The sequence below is a fragment of the Egretta garzetta genome, unplaced genomic scaffold, assembly GCF_000687185.1.
Source record: "Egretta garzetta isolate BGI_Z169 unplaced genomic scaffold, ASM68718v1 scaffold325, whole genome shotgun sequence".
NCBI classification, from domain to species: Eukaryota; Metazoa; Chordata; class Aves; order Pelecaniformes; family Ardeidae; genus Egretta; species Egretta garzetta.
In genome coordinates, this window is record NW_009259833.1 from 2,171,394 (window position 1) to 2,187,394 (window position 16,001).

The following is a 16,001-nucleotide window of genomic DNA, read 5'->3' on the forward strand; positions in this document are numbered from 1 at the left end:
AACCGTTCCCCTACCCCTGCCATCCCACCACTAAACCCTGTCCATAAGCACCGCGTCTGCCCGGCTTTTAAATCCCCCCAGGGCTGGGGACTCGACCCCTTCCCTGGGCAGCCCCTTCCAGCGCCTGACACCCCTTTGCTCCAGGCTGAACCCCCCCAGCTCCCCCAGCCGCTCCCCAGCAGCCTGGGGCTCCAGACAAGTCTGGGGCAACAACCATCTTCCACCAACCTCTCGGGGCTTGGGCATTGCAGACCTCTCGTGGTAGCTGACCCAGAATGTTTTGCAGCACATTGAGATGCTGAAGGCAATGGTGACCAGGATGGTTTGGCTTGCCCCAAGGCTTGGACCACAGGGACTCTGTAGCATCTGCCCTTTGCAAGGATGGGGCAAGTCCAGCTCTTGGCTGTTCTTAATGATGGATGCATGGAGCTGGTGTCTTGGTCCTTCTTCATAAAATAGATTGAAAGGATGAGAGATGAAAGCCTGAAATCAAGAGTTTGCCCCAAATCTGATGATTTCTTGCCTTAAAATCCAACCATTGCAGCTTGGGGCCCAGCTTCACACGTGTGAAAGCGGTCATCTGAGGCTCAGGGGTGTCAGCTGATCAGAGAGGGGAGGGAGGTGCCAGTGTTATTCAGCTTTCCAGATTTCCTGGGTCGCGTGGGGACCGGTGAGGATTTGAGGAGCTGTTTGCACATCTTTTGGTGCTGCTACTCCTTTGGGTTGCTGCATAATTCCCCTGAACACCAGCTGGGCTATAAGCAATGCCCAAGGGGTGATTGCTCCCGAGGTTTTGGGATGCCTTGCTCCCTTGTGCATGTCTCCTCAGACACGGCACTTGGTTGTAAAGCGTGCAGCGAGGGAAGCGAGTCTGATTCTGGTTTCAGTGTGTAGCCTGCCACCTCCTCCTTCCAATCCTTTTTTCTCTCCTTCTCCCCCCCCCTCCTTTTCTGTCTTCCTTGATCTAAAATAAAACCCACTTAGCAGACAGCAGTGTCTGAAAAAAAAAAAAATGAGGTGCTAGGAATACTTCAGCTGTTTTTTGTTTTTTTTTATATATATATATATATAAATAAAAAGGTTAGACTGTGATAGCTGAAATACCATACAGCAGAGGCAATCTGAAAATTCAGTCTGCACGTCCTTAAACATGCCATTCCCCAGCTTTCCCGGTGTAAGTGGGACCTATTGGGGTATTTCTCTGATGATATCTCTATTGAATTTCATTAAGGGTTATATGGAGGCCATTGTGCGCAATGTCAAAACACATATCACTCACTGATTATACAGTAATGCTTCCCAGTGCCAAAAAGGTGAGGAATAAGGCACTTTCCCAGGAAAAATGACCCTTTCCATCATTGCTGCATTGGGGCTGTGACAGACGAGCAAGGTCTTGTCCATTAGTACCTCGTGGCAGACCACTATGCCAGGGAGCGTGGCCAGTTGACTGTAAGTTAAAATGTGTAAAATTGCTTTGTGCTTCCTCTTAATTGACCCAAAGGAAGCCAGAAATGAAGCTGGGCCAATTCATTTTCATGCTGAAAAAAATATATTGCTTTAGGTTGACTAAAACTGCAGGGATTGGGTCTAGCTGGATGAATGGCTGATAGCCACTGGAAGAGAGAAAGTGGAAAAATTTCATTAAGGCTATTTTAGGGAAAATATTTTGACTGCTCATTACAAAATAATGTTTGAATGAAAATGAGGTGTTAATGGTTTCAGTTTTAAATTAATCTTTTTAGAACTGCTTTAAGTAAAAGCAAAATGTAACCAATTAAATACTAGACTGACTTCCCCCATCCAGAATCTGCGTATATGGGAACTTTTGGGGGCAAGAAAAAAAAATCTGAAATTTGGTCTTCTAGTTAGCCTGGAGAAATCCATGGTCTTACAGTCTGGCCATCTAAATTAAAAATGCAGTTAATTATTCACATGGGGTAGTCTCAGACTTGCTCTTTAATTTCACCGAGGAGCATGTCTCACTGCTGGGTGGCTGCGGACAACCCTTGAATCAATGTCCAGTAGCTCCCTGCTTCAAATAAATGGAGCAGCAGCCACCATTTCTGGATGGAGATACCACGGCCTTGATTTGGTGGCCCATGCATTAAAGCGTATTCTCAGGATGGACCCCAGAAACATCAGCCTTGGTTGCCACCAGCCTTTCTCGTAGCTCACCTGGGAAAGGGGACATGGTTCTAAGCCACTTGTACAAGGAGAGGAACCATCACTCAAGGGGATGAACCATCTCATTGCAGAAAGCTGAGACCTGGTGGCTCCTTTCTGGGAATTTTGTGGTGGGAGCAATGACCTGAACTCATGTTTCTCAAGGCCCACCCAACCTTTGGATGACTTAGGTTTTTTTAAACAAAGTCCAGCAAAAATCAGACATGTTTTTATTTATTTTTCTTCCCTAGCCTGATATATTTTTAAGTGCCTGGACCCACTTTTGGCTCAGTGGCTGACTAACAAAACAGCACCTAACATAAGAGTGATTTTTTTTTTTTTGGCTTTCTTTCCCATACATTTTTGTCCAAATACGTAATATGTGTTCCCACCTCAATTTCTTCCTGCCACACTCCTCCAGACTGCAAGGCGAAGCAATGCTGAAGCTGTAGGGGTGTCCCCGTGATGTGTATGGATAGAGGAACTGGAAACCTTGCACACCTGTAAACCTTGAACACACCAGCCAGGGGTTTCCCCAAACACTCTCCAGGCAGAGCTGGAGCCACAGAACACAGTGAGAGACCAGAGGCAGAAATCAATACAGACATCATTTTATAATTAAAAAATTGTGCATTTCGACAAACAGCTGGCAGTTATAACCATCCCCCCTTCCACTTAATGCAGAAAATACATGTCTGGAACCCAGACGTCTGATATTTCTAATGCCACATAGGATGACCTCCTAAGCCTGTGCTTGTACTAACCTCCTGCTTTTGGCTACCAGACAAGAGCCCAAAGGCAGGTCCACCCCATCGTCGGCTCTAGCTGATCCTAGAGAGAACCAGGAACCAAGCCCCCTCTTCCAAGGCATTATTTTCACTGAACAGTCATCACTGCTACCTTTTGATTGAAAATGCCTCTGAAAATCAACATGTGGGACACAAACTGATTTTTCCTTTTTTATTAAAAAAGTAAACAAAGAAGAATTTTAATGGGAAATAAGGCTATTTCTCTACTAGTAAACTAAATGGCATCGTGGCTGGTTGTCTTGTCCAGAGGCCAACTGGCAGTCTAGCCATAACCCAGTTAAACCTTCACCACTGGGCAGCCCAAGATTCAGCACCCAGGCATAGCACAGATTATCTTACTGGTACAGATAGAGCTTCAGTGCCCAAAATACCTCCTTCTGTAGCAGAAAGAAATGATACTCAGTGAGCTTTGAAGTGGAGGGGGAGGCATCACCGAGGGGTTACATACTACAGGAGATAGGGAACTAAACTCAGCTCCAGAATCCCCTGCCAGTCCCCAGCCCCGTGTAGCTATGAACCCCTTCATGATGTTAATTAATTTGCTCCTCCCGTGTGGAGGCAGATGAATTATTTGTCTTCTCTGCATCTGCCTAAGCTCTCTGTGGAAACCCCAAGCATTGAAGCCTCATTGCATCTTCCCAGGCACGGCAGAGTCTCATCGGCTTCTGGTTCTTGTCATGTTTTGGAACAAAGACGTGGGTCCACCACTCATCCTCCCGAGAGAGGCATCCTGTGGGCTCACATGCACACACACAACAACTTATGCACACACACAGCTTAACAGACATGGTCGGGTACAGGCACGTCAACAGAGCCACACAGCTTTCAGCTCAGCGCTGGCTTGCATCTCCCGCTCGTCCCCAGGGCTTGGGCTGGTGCTGCGTGGACACAGTCACGTTCGCTCAGCAGCAGAGCTCTCTGCCACTTGCCCAAGCAGAGTTGGGCTGGGGCAATGGGCTGAGAGGTTGCACCACTCTGACATGGCCGTGAGTGATGTTGGCATAGGAGGGAGAGCCTAGAGGCAACCATGTTCCCTCTAGACAAGACTGTCTTGGGTGCCAGCTGTCCCAAGATTGCCATGGCTTGAGTCCCTGCCCTTGCTGGGCTACACCGTGGGTGTCTCTGCCCTCCATGCCACGTACAGGCAGGTGTGCACTGAAAGGCAAGAAAATACAGCATCCGTCTTACGTACTGCCAAGCAGGGAGGGAATCCAATGCTGTGTGTCCAAAGCTCATTGCAGCAATATTTCTCCCTTTAATTGTATAGTCAGGCTTTACGTTCATTACGCAAAAGTCCCTTTTCTCCTCTTGAAGTTCCTTTCTCTGATGGATGTGTGTTGCTACAGAGGATCCAGGATTTGCTGGTGCTGCTGTTGGGGGGATGTCAGCCTGGGGTGATTTCTCTGGTATGAGATGTCTTTGGTGTATGTTACCTCCCTTGCCTCACTGCTTGCGGGGGTAACCACATGGAGCCTTGTGGCCACTGCTGACAAGATCAGGAACACATATTGCTCTGGGTACAACTTCTAGGGCACACAGGTGACTTCTGGCTGGCTGGAGTCTCTATATAAATGTGTCTATGTCCATAATCTATACCACAGGCAAAATTAAGCTAGAGTACACTGGACTCAACGGAGCAAGTCAACAAACACATCTTCTCACCACTTCTTACAGTTGCATACCATTTAACCCGCAGTACTTCAACTTCTCGGAGGGCTCCTTTCCATGGGAAATCAGCTTCCTACCTGAAATAGCCCCATGGACCCTGTGCTTGGGCCAGCAGAGGCTGAGGAACGATGCCCAAGGAGACATCCAGGGAGAAGAGTGACTCCGAAGAGATGGCTCTAGCCTGGGAGGAGGTAAAAGGGAAGGGAAAAGGGATTTTGCTTTGCTTTGTGCTTGATCTTGACACCCCCCCCCTTTGATTTCCGAATGCAAACTGCCACACTGGAGCTGCATTCTCTTAGTTACTGCGGGGGGAAGAGAAGGAGAAGGGACTTTGCAAAGGAGCAGGCCAAATGCGCGTGTTGGGTTCAGATGCTCTCCATGCTTCCTCCGTGCAGGTCCTGTCTTCTCAATGAACACCTCCGTGCTGTCTCAGTGCCCAGCTCTGCTGCTCTGCCCTGCCACCAAGACCAGCTGCGGGTTCCCTGCTTGCTCCTGTTTCCTCTGCCCCTCTTTGGCCTCTTTTTGCCCATCCGTTAGGCGGAGAGAGCCCTGGCACTGCCCAGTCCTCTCTCTCTTTCTCCCCCATCCTTCCCTCTACTTCCCCCCTTCAGCACAGCGAGAACCGGCGGGAGTTGATGTTCATCTTGGTGACCCCAATGAGCTTGAGCGGCGTGGAGAGGCTGAAGGAGCTCACGAGGGGGAAGTCGCAGAAGAGGTCGGAGAGCTCATCCCTCTCCTCCAGCTCGTACGTGGCGTCGTTGAGCATGCGCTGGTGCAGGTGGCAGGTCTGCTCGATCTTCAGCTTGTTGATGTCGCTGCGAAGGCGCATGAGCTGCCTTGCCAGCTGCTGGTCCTGCAGGCGCATTTCTGCCTGAAACACAAGACGGAGGGTGGGGAGGGAAGAGGGTATTGGCAAGGGAACAGCAAATTTGCTCATCACGCTGGTCCCTGCACCAAATCTTTGGAAATGTAACTCAGCTAGAGATGCTACCCCATTGCAAAGAACTGGGAGGGAGACAGGGGTCTTCAAAGCCAGCAATGCGTCCCAGTCAAATACCAGCTCAGGATGGTGAATTTTAAGCATTTAGGAAATCTGTGCCTGCTCAGGTTTTCAGGAGCACAAGGAAGCTGGAGTTAAAACCAGCCATGCCAAAGCTGTTGGCTTAGGTATCTCTCAGCACAGGTTTCAATGCCTCTGTCTCAACCTTAAGCAAAGCCCAAATTAATTTTGTTCATTAGGGAGCAGCCACAGTGAGAAGTAGCAATTAGAGGTGGGAAGGACCAATTAGAAGAACCCCAGAGAACCGATCCCCAAATACTCAGCCCAGCTTTCCAGCTGGCATAAATCAGAGCTGGTTCACGACAGCTGGGAACATGTCCCTCCACATCCCCCGTGGCTTATCTCGCTCGTTCAAAGTGGCTCTCGGGATGGGACCTCCATGTTTTCCCCCAGGAAAGAGGACAACTATCCCGCAGGCTAATGAGCTAAGTGTTTCAGAGGGGTTTTTTTTTTCCTCCCCTGGCACCTAACTCCATAAGGTGGAAGATTCAGAAGTGATGAAAGAAGAGCTGCTTTTTTTTTTTTTTTAATTCCAACTTATAATTAAGCAGAAAATTTATTGACACAGGACAGGGGTGGTGGTGAAGGGAGGAGGTGAACACTTGGTGCAAGAATCAGCCTTTGACTGGGGATGAGAAGCAGGCAGAAGAACAGATGCCAAGAAGATGATCCCCGTGTCCCACCCCACATCCTTCCTCACAGCAAAGCAACAAACCACGAGCCACAAAGAGAAGAGTGGTGGGAAAGAAGCCAAACAGCTCTTGGCAAACCTTGTGGCTTAAATCTCTCTGTATCTACTGGAGACAAGGAGGGAGCAAAACTGTCTGGAAAACAGTCCTACGCCTGCCCCGATGCAATGTCCTGCCTCTTCCCCTGGTGTTGCCTCCATTGCGGGACACGAACCGCACTGGAAGGAGCCCTTTGGTACTAAAGCTCCTGATTTTGGGGTTTTTTTTGTTTGTTTGTTTGTTTTTTTCCTTTTTTTTTCCCCTCCTGATGTATCCTTGGGTATGTGCTGTCCTCACCAATGTCCTGAGTTCCGCCTCCAGCTGCACTGTGGACCAGCCCTGTCCCCAAATCCATCCTTTACCTCGCTCCTAGGATGTGCATCACTGATTTCTTGGCTCCCCATGGTTTGAATGAGCTCAGAAATGGACCCAGACTACATCTATAGAAATACATTAAATAGTGCATTGCAACAAAGCCTCTCCACTTGATTGCAAGCAAGGTCCTGGCATCCTTTGAGCTCAGGGCAGCTCTCACAGTCCCAAGCAATTCCCCACAGGCACTATTCAGGAGTTAACAAAGTGGGATTCATCCTCAGCAGGCATTTGGGATACAGCCACCTTGTCTGAGTTTTAACAGCATGGATGTGGCCAGACCCTACCACTTTGCCTCCAGGCCTGAAAATGAGCTGTTTTGTTTACAAGTGCAGATGTAGCACTGGGGGTTGGGGGGTAAATTTATTCCCAGTCTGGTGGCTCATACATGAAGTTGCAGAAGGGAAGGGAGGAGGTCAAATTCCCCTCTAGAGGCTCCACAGGTGGCCCTGGTATTTCTACATGAGACCTTTCTGATGACTGATGCATGGGCTGTCTACCAGGGCAGCCTGGGGGGTTGCTCCATAAGATGCCACAATCCCTCCTCCTCCAGGCAATGCCTCCCAAGATGTCAGGATTGCCTCTTGCAGCAAGGTGAAGCAGCCACCTTAGGCGGCTGAAAGGCTTGGAGGGAAACCTGGCTCTGCTCCAGCTGGTTTCTGTGGCTGTCGGGAAGCCCGTTGCAATGCTGTGTGCTCAGAGCCTAAGCCAAGAGCTGACACGAGTATAATGGAAGTTAATCCAAGCCAAGCAAGGCTTTTCTCACTCCTGCACCATGGAGACACCCCGGAGGACCTTGCCTTGTGCTCTCAGCCAGCAACTGGACTCCAGCTTGGTTGCCCGGAGAGGACTAAGTCACCTTTGCACAAATCTCAGAGCGAATCTTGCTCCCTCTCTCTCTCTCATGAAATCTGGCAGGGTTGTGGCCATTTACCTTCTTCAAAAAAACACTATTTCCTTGCAGAACTCATAGCCCGTACCCCCAGCAGAGTAATGCCACTCGGCAGGTTTTTCTTCTCCTACGTGAGCTGCAATGAAGAAAAATTCATTTTGTCGATATTTTTCCCTGTTTCACAATGAATGCTGCAACCTGGTATTTTATCAGGAAGGCAATCGTGGGCGTTATTGAACTGATCCTTGGTCATTCTTTCTTGTCAGTTTATCAAGCTATATAAGAAATGTCAACAAATGCTTTGAGGAATGTGGGATAAAAAAACCCCAAGCACCAAAAAGGGGTTAAAAATTAACTACAAGGCCATTGTGGAGAGTAATGTGAGTTGGAGATTGCTATTTTTTCCCTTGCAAGCCAGCTTTCTACTTTTTGACCGGTTCTTGCTTTCCCTGCCTTTTGAGGAAGCCGCCTTGATTTCACGCAAGCTGGAAGACAAAGCCCTTCAGGGCACATCCTTCAGGTGCTCAGTCTCCAGTCACCCTTCCTTACCCCCATTGGACCTGCTCACCCTGGCATTTGCCAAACCAGCCTCTTCTGCTGCCACATGGCCTGTAGGGTGGAGGCAATGTGGCATGAGGCAACCCCACCACCCATCTACATTGACCGTCTAGGCTGTGACACCATCTTAGACACAACCCTGCCTGGCTGCGCTCTGTGGCTGAACAGGGAAGTGAGGGTGGCCTGTCAGAAGTGCACCATCAGCCAAGGCTTTCCCAGGGGGATAAAGCCCTCTTGTGCCCTCCCAGAAAGAAAGGTAGACTGGTGAGGAACAAAGCCTGGCAATGGTTGACTAAAGGAGGTTCACAATGAGGAGATGGCACAGGGGATGAGGGTTGTCACCACTTTCTGCCCTTGGGAGGCCCCCTCAGCTTCTCGAGGGCTCAGGAGTGCCTTGCACAGTGATAGGTCCCATGGAAGCAGGTCCATGGGGTGATGGCTGGGTGGGGAGCAGACCACTAAAGGCCCCACCATGAGCAGAAAGGGTGGGCTGCTCTGCAGGGCACGGCCTCTCTCGCTCTTCCTGCTCATCGCCAAGGCTTGGCTTGAGATGCAAACACCCTGTCCTCCCTCCATAGACTTGTCCCATCAAACCTTGCTTTGTTCAAAACCACTCCGAATATTAGCAGAATTTGGGTCTGAACCCAGAAATCCTTATTCTCCTTCTCTTTCCCAGAGGTTCCTCGAGAGTAGTAGAAATATTCAATCCACCCCATGCTGAAGACCAAAGCATCTCTAGAAATGATTAATGATCTCTTTTTAACAGGAGCGCTGTTGCATCAACAAAGCTCCACAAAGCTTCCTGGAAAGAAATAATGGGATTACAGGGTCCACATCATGGGAGGCCATGGGTTTTTGGTTTACACATTCACCCACAGGGCCAGTCACCACGGTGTAACTCGATGCACCAGTTCATCTCTGTGTGGGACGACAGCGTGATCCCACACACTCTGTGCAATGTCCTGAAGAAACCCAAGGGAAGCACCCAGGAGAAGCCGTGCATTTTGCTTCATTTGAATCTCACATGCCAAATGCAGGAACAGCCTCAGGTGTGTCTTGCTCACACAAACCCCTCTTTAACACACTCCGCCTCTTTCAGCACGCCCAGCTCCAGCAGGCAAAGAGCTGCCTTTCATCTGCATGGTTGGAGCACGCTGTTGGGCTGGGCGAGCTGCTGGTTTGAACTTCCCCGGATGGGAGAGGGAACCAAACCCAGGCCATTCCTGGCAGAGGAGCTACTGCAGCTCCTAGACTGAAACACAGAGCTGGACCAGAGGGGCCCAAAGTCTTATGAACCCAGGAAGGATTTTCTGTTTGGATTGAGCCTGAGACTCTCCAAGACATGTTTAATACGGGGGAGGGAGAGGAAGTTTTGGATGCATCCTTGCCTGCTGTCCAGTCTAGGTGGCTTAGCCCAAATAGGTAGAAGAAGCTCTAGCCTAGACTTGTCTTCAAGTTTTCCTTAACTGTATGGTTACAGAGAGGGAGACCAATAATGTTCTTATCGCCAGTGGTTCATCTCCCTGCGTTGCTATGGGGGGATATATCAGCAGAGAGCACCTTGTACATGGAGGCGTGGAGCTCCTTGGGACCTCTTCCCAAGAGATAAGTGCTCCATGGACAGCATCCCAGTCTGGTCCATGAAGCTCAGGATGATGGTCCGTGGAGAAGTGGCTGCTCCCATGGGGCTAGTCCTTTTTATTTCCAAAAGATCAAAAGGAACTTAAACCTAAACTTGTGCTTTCCTAACTGAGTGCAGCCACTTGGATTCAAGCACAGAGAAGCACAGGCCAGTTATTACGCCCTTGCCAAAAGCTTCAGAGAAGTCACTTAAGTCTGTGTTTTGGTTTGAGGCTTCATCTTCAAAGGTGCTCAGATGCCACCCTGCCATGGTTAATTTTAGATGCTCACGCCCTTGTGGTGCAACCCACAGCCCCAGACAAGGTATCTGATCTCCTTCTGCAGTGCCTGGGAGTTATACGCCACCAAAGTCTGGGCTACCTTTGCCAGCTGGCACATGCAGAGCCTTGACATGAGTCCCAAATCTCACGCTTCTTCAGTGTTGGGTTTAGTCTGTGTTGACTCCCTCAGAATTAATCATATTACCATTCCTGAGGGCGGTAGTTACCTTTGTGTTTTATTAAATTAAGGGGTGATAAAATGCTTCCAGGATTGGGGATGCTGTACCTAGGAGAAAGCCCACTGCCAGGGGAAACGCCTCTCTCTCCAAAACGGGGTGGATATCCCTTGGGGATTGTCCTGTTGTGCAGTAACTCCTAAACTGCGCCCCTGTTCTAGCAGTTTAACAGTAGAGATGACCCCGCTCTGGTGCCTGTGCCCATGTCCTTTTACTGCTTTAAATAAAAATACAGAAAAATCCTTCCTGGACCTGCTATGTAGCAGAGGCCTCCCAATGCAGGCCAATCTCCATCACCATATCCATGCTCTAGAGTCCTTCTCCTCCTCTCCACCTCTGAGCAGCCACAGAGCCATCTGCAATGAAGGCTCAGGTCAACACTGTTTTGGTGCCGCATCGTTGTTTAAATTCACTTGAGTACTTAGTCAGCCAATATCAGTATCGCAAATGGAGATAATAGCGGTTAATGTTTAATAATAAGTCTCTGACCAACAGAACATAAGTGTTTTACCATTTCCCAGGACAGAGCATCAGACATTTGTGTCCCTTTTCGAGAGTCTTTCCTGCATTCTGGCTCACACATCTCAGATTTCGGTGCCAAATGTTGGTGAATTTGAAATGGGAAGCATGTTTTCCTACTGGGACAAAGTCAGAACTGTCCTAAGACGTCCCAGTTCATGGCAGAGTTTTTCTCTTTAACCACATTTAGGAGGAAGAGAACTTTGGGGGCTTAATTCTAGAACTTGTAAAACTTGACAAATTTCAAAAACAAAGAGGAAAATACAGCCTAACCACTCCGATCCTTGGGTCTGTCACCATACCCAGGCTGTTGATCGCTTTACTTTCAGCATTGATGAGGAGCAGGCACGCTTGACAGCACAAAGGCAAACACGAGGGCAAAGAAGAGACAGGAGGAGCTGGGGAGGGAAGTGTTCCAGCCCCGGGGCGGTTCAGCACATGCTGAGTGCTGCAATTTGCTCATACATCTACACAGAGCCTCTCAGCGCAAAAACAAGAGCAGGAGTTTGCATGTCTGAATAAATCACCTTCTTGGGGCCAAATTCTCAGCAGGTCCCAGCTGACATGGTTGGCTGGAGCTCCGGAGGCATATGTCAGCCCTATAAACCAGGGCCAGGACTTGATGTGCAGAATCAGGTCCTGGGACAGGTCGTGTGGGGTGAAAGACCAAGAACAGCAGATGTACAGTAATACCTTGGGTTTGTCCTTCAAACATGAGGAGCCTGAACCTGACTGAACCTGAACCAGAGTAGACTCTGGAGACACAGAGGCAAATTCCCCTTTTGTGTGAACTGGGAGTAAAGCTTCAGATTTTACAGCTATCTTTAATTTTAAAGCTGGGCAGTTCTGGACTATCACTTGGCCAAGAAACCAACCCATGCCATAGCCCATTCTGTAGCACCATGGCCAAGGGGAAGTTTGGGCATACACATACTAACAAATTCACTTTGCTGCCTCTCCTGGTTTTGGCTGGGATAGAGTTAATTCCAAATTTGGGTGGTCCCCTACAAATTGCCTGTTGGGAAAAGTCTCCAGCATGTGCAAACTCCTGAAGGTCTAACTGTTTGGCAGGTTGCTGACTGGTACAAGCCAAGACAAGGCTGGGGCCATGCCATTGAAATAACCCAGCCTAAAAACAGTGGTAGCTGTGCTGAGGGTTGCACAGCATGGGTGATGGAGCTGCGTGCCCTGCATCGTTGCATTTCCTTCAGTATGGTCATGGGCTGCTGTTCTTCTTTCCTGGACAGGAATCTCAACATACACCAGCTTTTGCCCTTTCATTGGATAGATGAATCCTACATACTCTAAATTGACTTCTCATGAAGAACTGTGTAGAGTGAGGGAGAATTCACCCTGCAGCAGAGGACAGTGTGGCAGAGGCAGATTTCACCCTGGTTATGACTTCTGGATCATGGAGTCATAGAATCATAGAACCATAGAATGTTCTGGGTTGGAAGGGACCTTTAGAGGTCATCTAGTCCAACCCCCCTGCAGGGAGCAGGGACATCTTTAACCAGATCAGGTTGCTCACAGCCCCGTCCAACCTGGCCTGGAATGTTCCCAGGGATGGGGCCTCCACCACCTCTCTGGGCAACCCCTGCCATCATTTCACCACCCTCAGTGTAAAGAATTTCTTCCTTCCTTATATCCAGTCTAAACCTACCCTGGTTTAGTTTAAAACCATCACCCCTTGTCCTGTCCCAGCTGGCCCTACTAAAAAGCTTGTCCCCACCATTCCTCTGGGCCCCCTTTAAGCCCTGAGCGGCCGCACTCAGCTCTCCCCACAGCCTTCTCTTCTCCAGGCTGAACACCCCCAACTCTCCCAGCCTGGCCTCATAGCAGAGGGGCTCCAGCCCTTGGATCATTTTAGTAGCCCTCCTCTGGCCCTGCTCCAACAGGTCCATGTCCTTCTTGTGCTGAGGGCTCCAGAGCTGGACGCAATCATTTTTGGATCCTCTTCAGAAAGCTGCCTGGCATACCCTATACTTGGTTGGGGTGAGACTGGGTTGTGTGGTGCTCCCAGGTCTAGCTCTGGTCTCCTACGCTAAGCTAGACCAGAAGGATTGATTGCCACTGAGGGTGACCTTACCCAAGGCGTGGGGGGCTCGCCCCCTGCCTGGCTGCCCCAAGCAGGGTGCTGTCTGAGGGATGCTGCCCCTTCTGGCCTTTGTTCCTGCCTTAAATAAATATTATCAACTTAGACATAATCATCTCCTGCTCTGAAGCCTTCCCATTTGCTTTACTATCACAACATGGGATAAACAAGGAAAGATCCTGGCTGTGTTGGGATGTGTGGAAGGTTGTTCCTTTCTTTGAAAAGAAACCGTGTTTCACCCTTGAAATGTAATGTGAAATGCATCTTTTTGTTCCAGCATCCTGTGATGCGATGGCCTCGCTGTGTTCTCACTGTTTGCTGGCAGGTCTTACCCAACAATAGTGCCGCCAACGTAGCTATTTAGCTGTGTGGTCAGTCAAATACATGCTCTCTCTTTTGGGGAAATTGTTCTAAATTACATGAGTCACGTCCAGATTCAGCAGAGACTGGTATAATTAAAAGGCAGGAGAATGGAAAGTGAGGAACAATTAGGGTTTGCTTTGCCCTTTTTCCTCTTTAATTTAAACTTTGATTTTTCATCAGACGGTGGTTTATATACCACACCCAAGTCTAAAGGGTAGAATTGGACTCTGAGACAATTTATACTTCTATCATGGGCAGAAACTGAAAGAACAAACCAAATTTTTTAAGATATGGGGCTCCAAGAAGGCAAATCTTCTTCTGACTGTCTTTGAGCATCTTGAGATTTGGGGCTTACAACAAGTGCACTGTGAATTTAATATTGCATCACGGATGCAAGCACAGACCCAGATTCAAGTCCCAGATCAGGAGCACTGAGTGGTTTTAGGAGATCAGCTCAAAACTCTTCAATTCCTGAAAACACTGCACTTGCCTTGTGAAAGCCAAGGTCCCGAGAAACATCTCAACCACCCATACTGTGACATCCAGAACCACCTCTGTAAATAACTTCTCTAGAGATCAGCCTAGTTGGGCAAATACAGCGAGGGCAACAAAAAGCTGACAAATAAAAATTCTCCGGAGCACAAGTCCCAAGGAATTTTTAAAAGCTGTTATTCATGATTGTGCATGAGAAGTTTTCCTCAAAGGCTTTCAGTGCTTATCAAAAGCAAGGCATTTGCACCAGAACACTTTCACAGGTGCATCTGATACACTTGACAAGTGATGTCCCGGCTCACTTAGACCTTGTTGCAAATATTTCTGCTGTCAGTACAGTTGCAAATGCTGGTGGGACTCACAGGCAAACTTCCAGCTAGGCAACAGAAACAAAGCCACATGACATGAGTTGTTTCCAGTCAGGTAGGCCAAATAATAATGATTTTTCATTCCAATGTGGAGAAGGGAAGGGTAGCTGGGAAGTGTGGTCTTGGTGTCTGCTTTCTCCTACGCTTATGAAGAGCACCAGGGCCCATTCTCCAGCCAGCCCTGAAAACAGCTGCCCTGATCTGGTTATGTCCATCCTATTGACCTCCTGTGGCCTCCAGAAAAGATGTGCTGCATCCACGATCCCTCCTGGGAATTATCCCCAGTCTGTGCTGACTCCTGAGCTGGGTTAGGAGCTGCCTGCATCAGTGCTAGTTGGCCCAGGTCAAATTTGTGCCAAAGACCATGATAGCAACCCAACATATAAAAGACGAGCTTCCAGCACCTGTGCCCTGGCATAGGTATAGCATTTTTGTCTTGTCTCTCTCTGTGAAACTACCAGTTCATAACTACCAGAAATAAACATATAGGTAAGATAGGGCCCAAGGTTGGGATGGGAGGATGACAGAGATGTGGATTGGCTTCTAATGAAGCAGGAGCCAACAGAAAATGAACCTGTAGGAGCTGGATGAGGAGGGGTCTGAGATAAGGTTCTGGCATCATGCATAGAGCAGAAAAAAGAATATTATTTGTTACATATGGCATGCTCAGAACAAGGGGATCCCACAACAGTTCGAAACAAAGGGAAGCACTTGGTCTCACCGTGCAGAAGTGACTTGGGGGAAGCAGGTTACCACAAGACCTTATAGAGAGTAATGGGTTAAAAAAAAAAAAAAAAAGAAAAGGGTGGGATTAGGCAAACACTTGGGGGTTAGATCCGCTAATGACTGTTAAATGCAGTGGTCAGCATACTATCTCCCCCTGGGGAACTTCCTAAACCACCACCAGCCACAACATGAAGGGCAGATCCAAGGGATGGACTTAGTCATGCTTCCTACAGCCCTGACGAGGTGTCCCTTCATGATGCCCATCAGAGAAGTGCTATTACGCCAGCAGTGCCCACCCATTCACTGTGTATTTATCCCTGCTGTATTCATCAGAGGGTTGAGATGTAATTAGAGAAGCAGGGGATGGGACAAACTGCTAAAAAGTCCTAACCAGTGCGAGTGACCATATTTCCCCAGCCTGCTGGATCTCAGCAGGTGTGCTGAGACTGTCCTAGTTCCTTCTCTGAGGTTATGGATGCTCTGGCATTCATCTTTTCCCTTTCCTGGGCTGCTCCTGCTCCCACCAGCCACAGAAAACACAATGATTGATTGTTGCCTTTTCACCCAGGGCTGAAGGCAGGTAGAAACAAGGAGTTTCTTGTTTCCTCATTCTTTTTCTTTTTTTTTTTTCCCTCTTGAAAAAGTGCACTAATAGGGGCAGGAAACCACTTACCAGTTCTTTCCTGAGCCACGTCAAAGCTTCATCAATGCTCTCAAAGCCACCTATTCTCCCTGAGGTAAGAGTCACCTTGTCCTGGGCAGGGCTCCCATTGAGGTGCAGCTGCACCTTCCTCAAGGGGACAGTCTCCCCTGTGGCTTTTTTGGCCTCTGTCACCTCCTCCTCCTCGTCTCCCGCTGGCTGGGGGCTCTTCCATGCCTGCTCCTCCAGCTTCGCCTTCCACTCCAAGTAGGACGGGCGCCTGGTCTCCAGTCTCAGCTTCTCCGTCAATGCCTTGAGGCTCCTCAGGTGGTCATCAGGAGGAGCAGCACCTCCAGAGCTCGCATCTGTGCTGTCCAGCACCTCTTCTATTTGGATTTTGGGTAGAGACAT

At 48.9% G+C, this 16,001-nt stretch overlaps 1 protein-coding gene across 1 annotated transcript; it reads right to left on the reverse strand.

Annotated features, from left to right (window-relative positions):
* Positions 1 to 5,247: 5,247 nt before the first annotated feature.
* FAM167A (family with sequence similarity 167 member A) lies at positions 5,248 to 16,001 on the reverse strand. The gene is made up of 2 exons (XM_009639913.1): positions 15,624 to 16,001; positions 5,248 to 5,511 (listed from the first exon to the last, which is right to left on the reverse strand). The coding sequence occupies exons 1-2, from the start codon at positions 15,999 to 16,001 to the stop codon at positions 5,248 to 5,250; spliced, it is 642 nt and encodes a 213-aa protein (XP_009638208.1).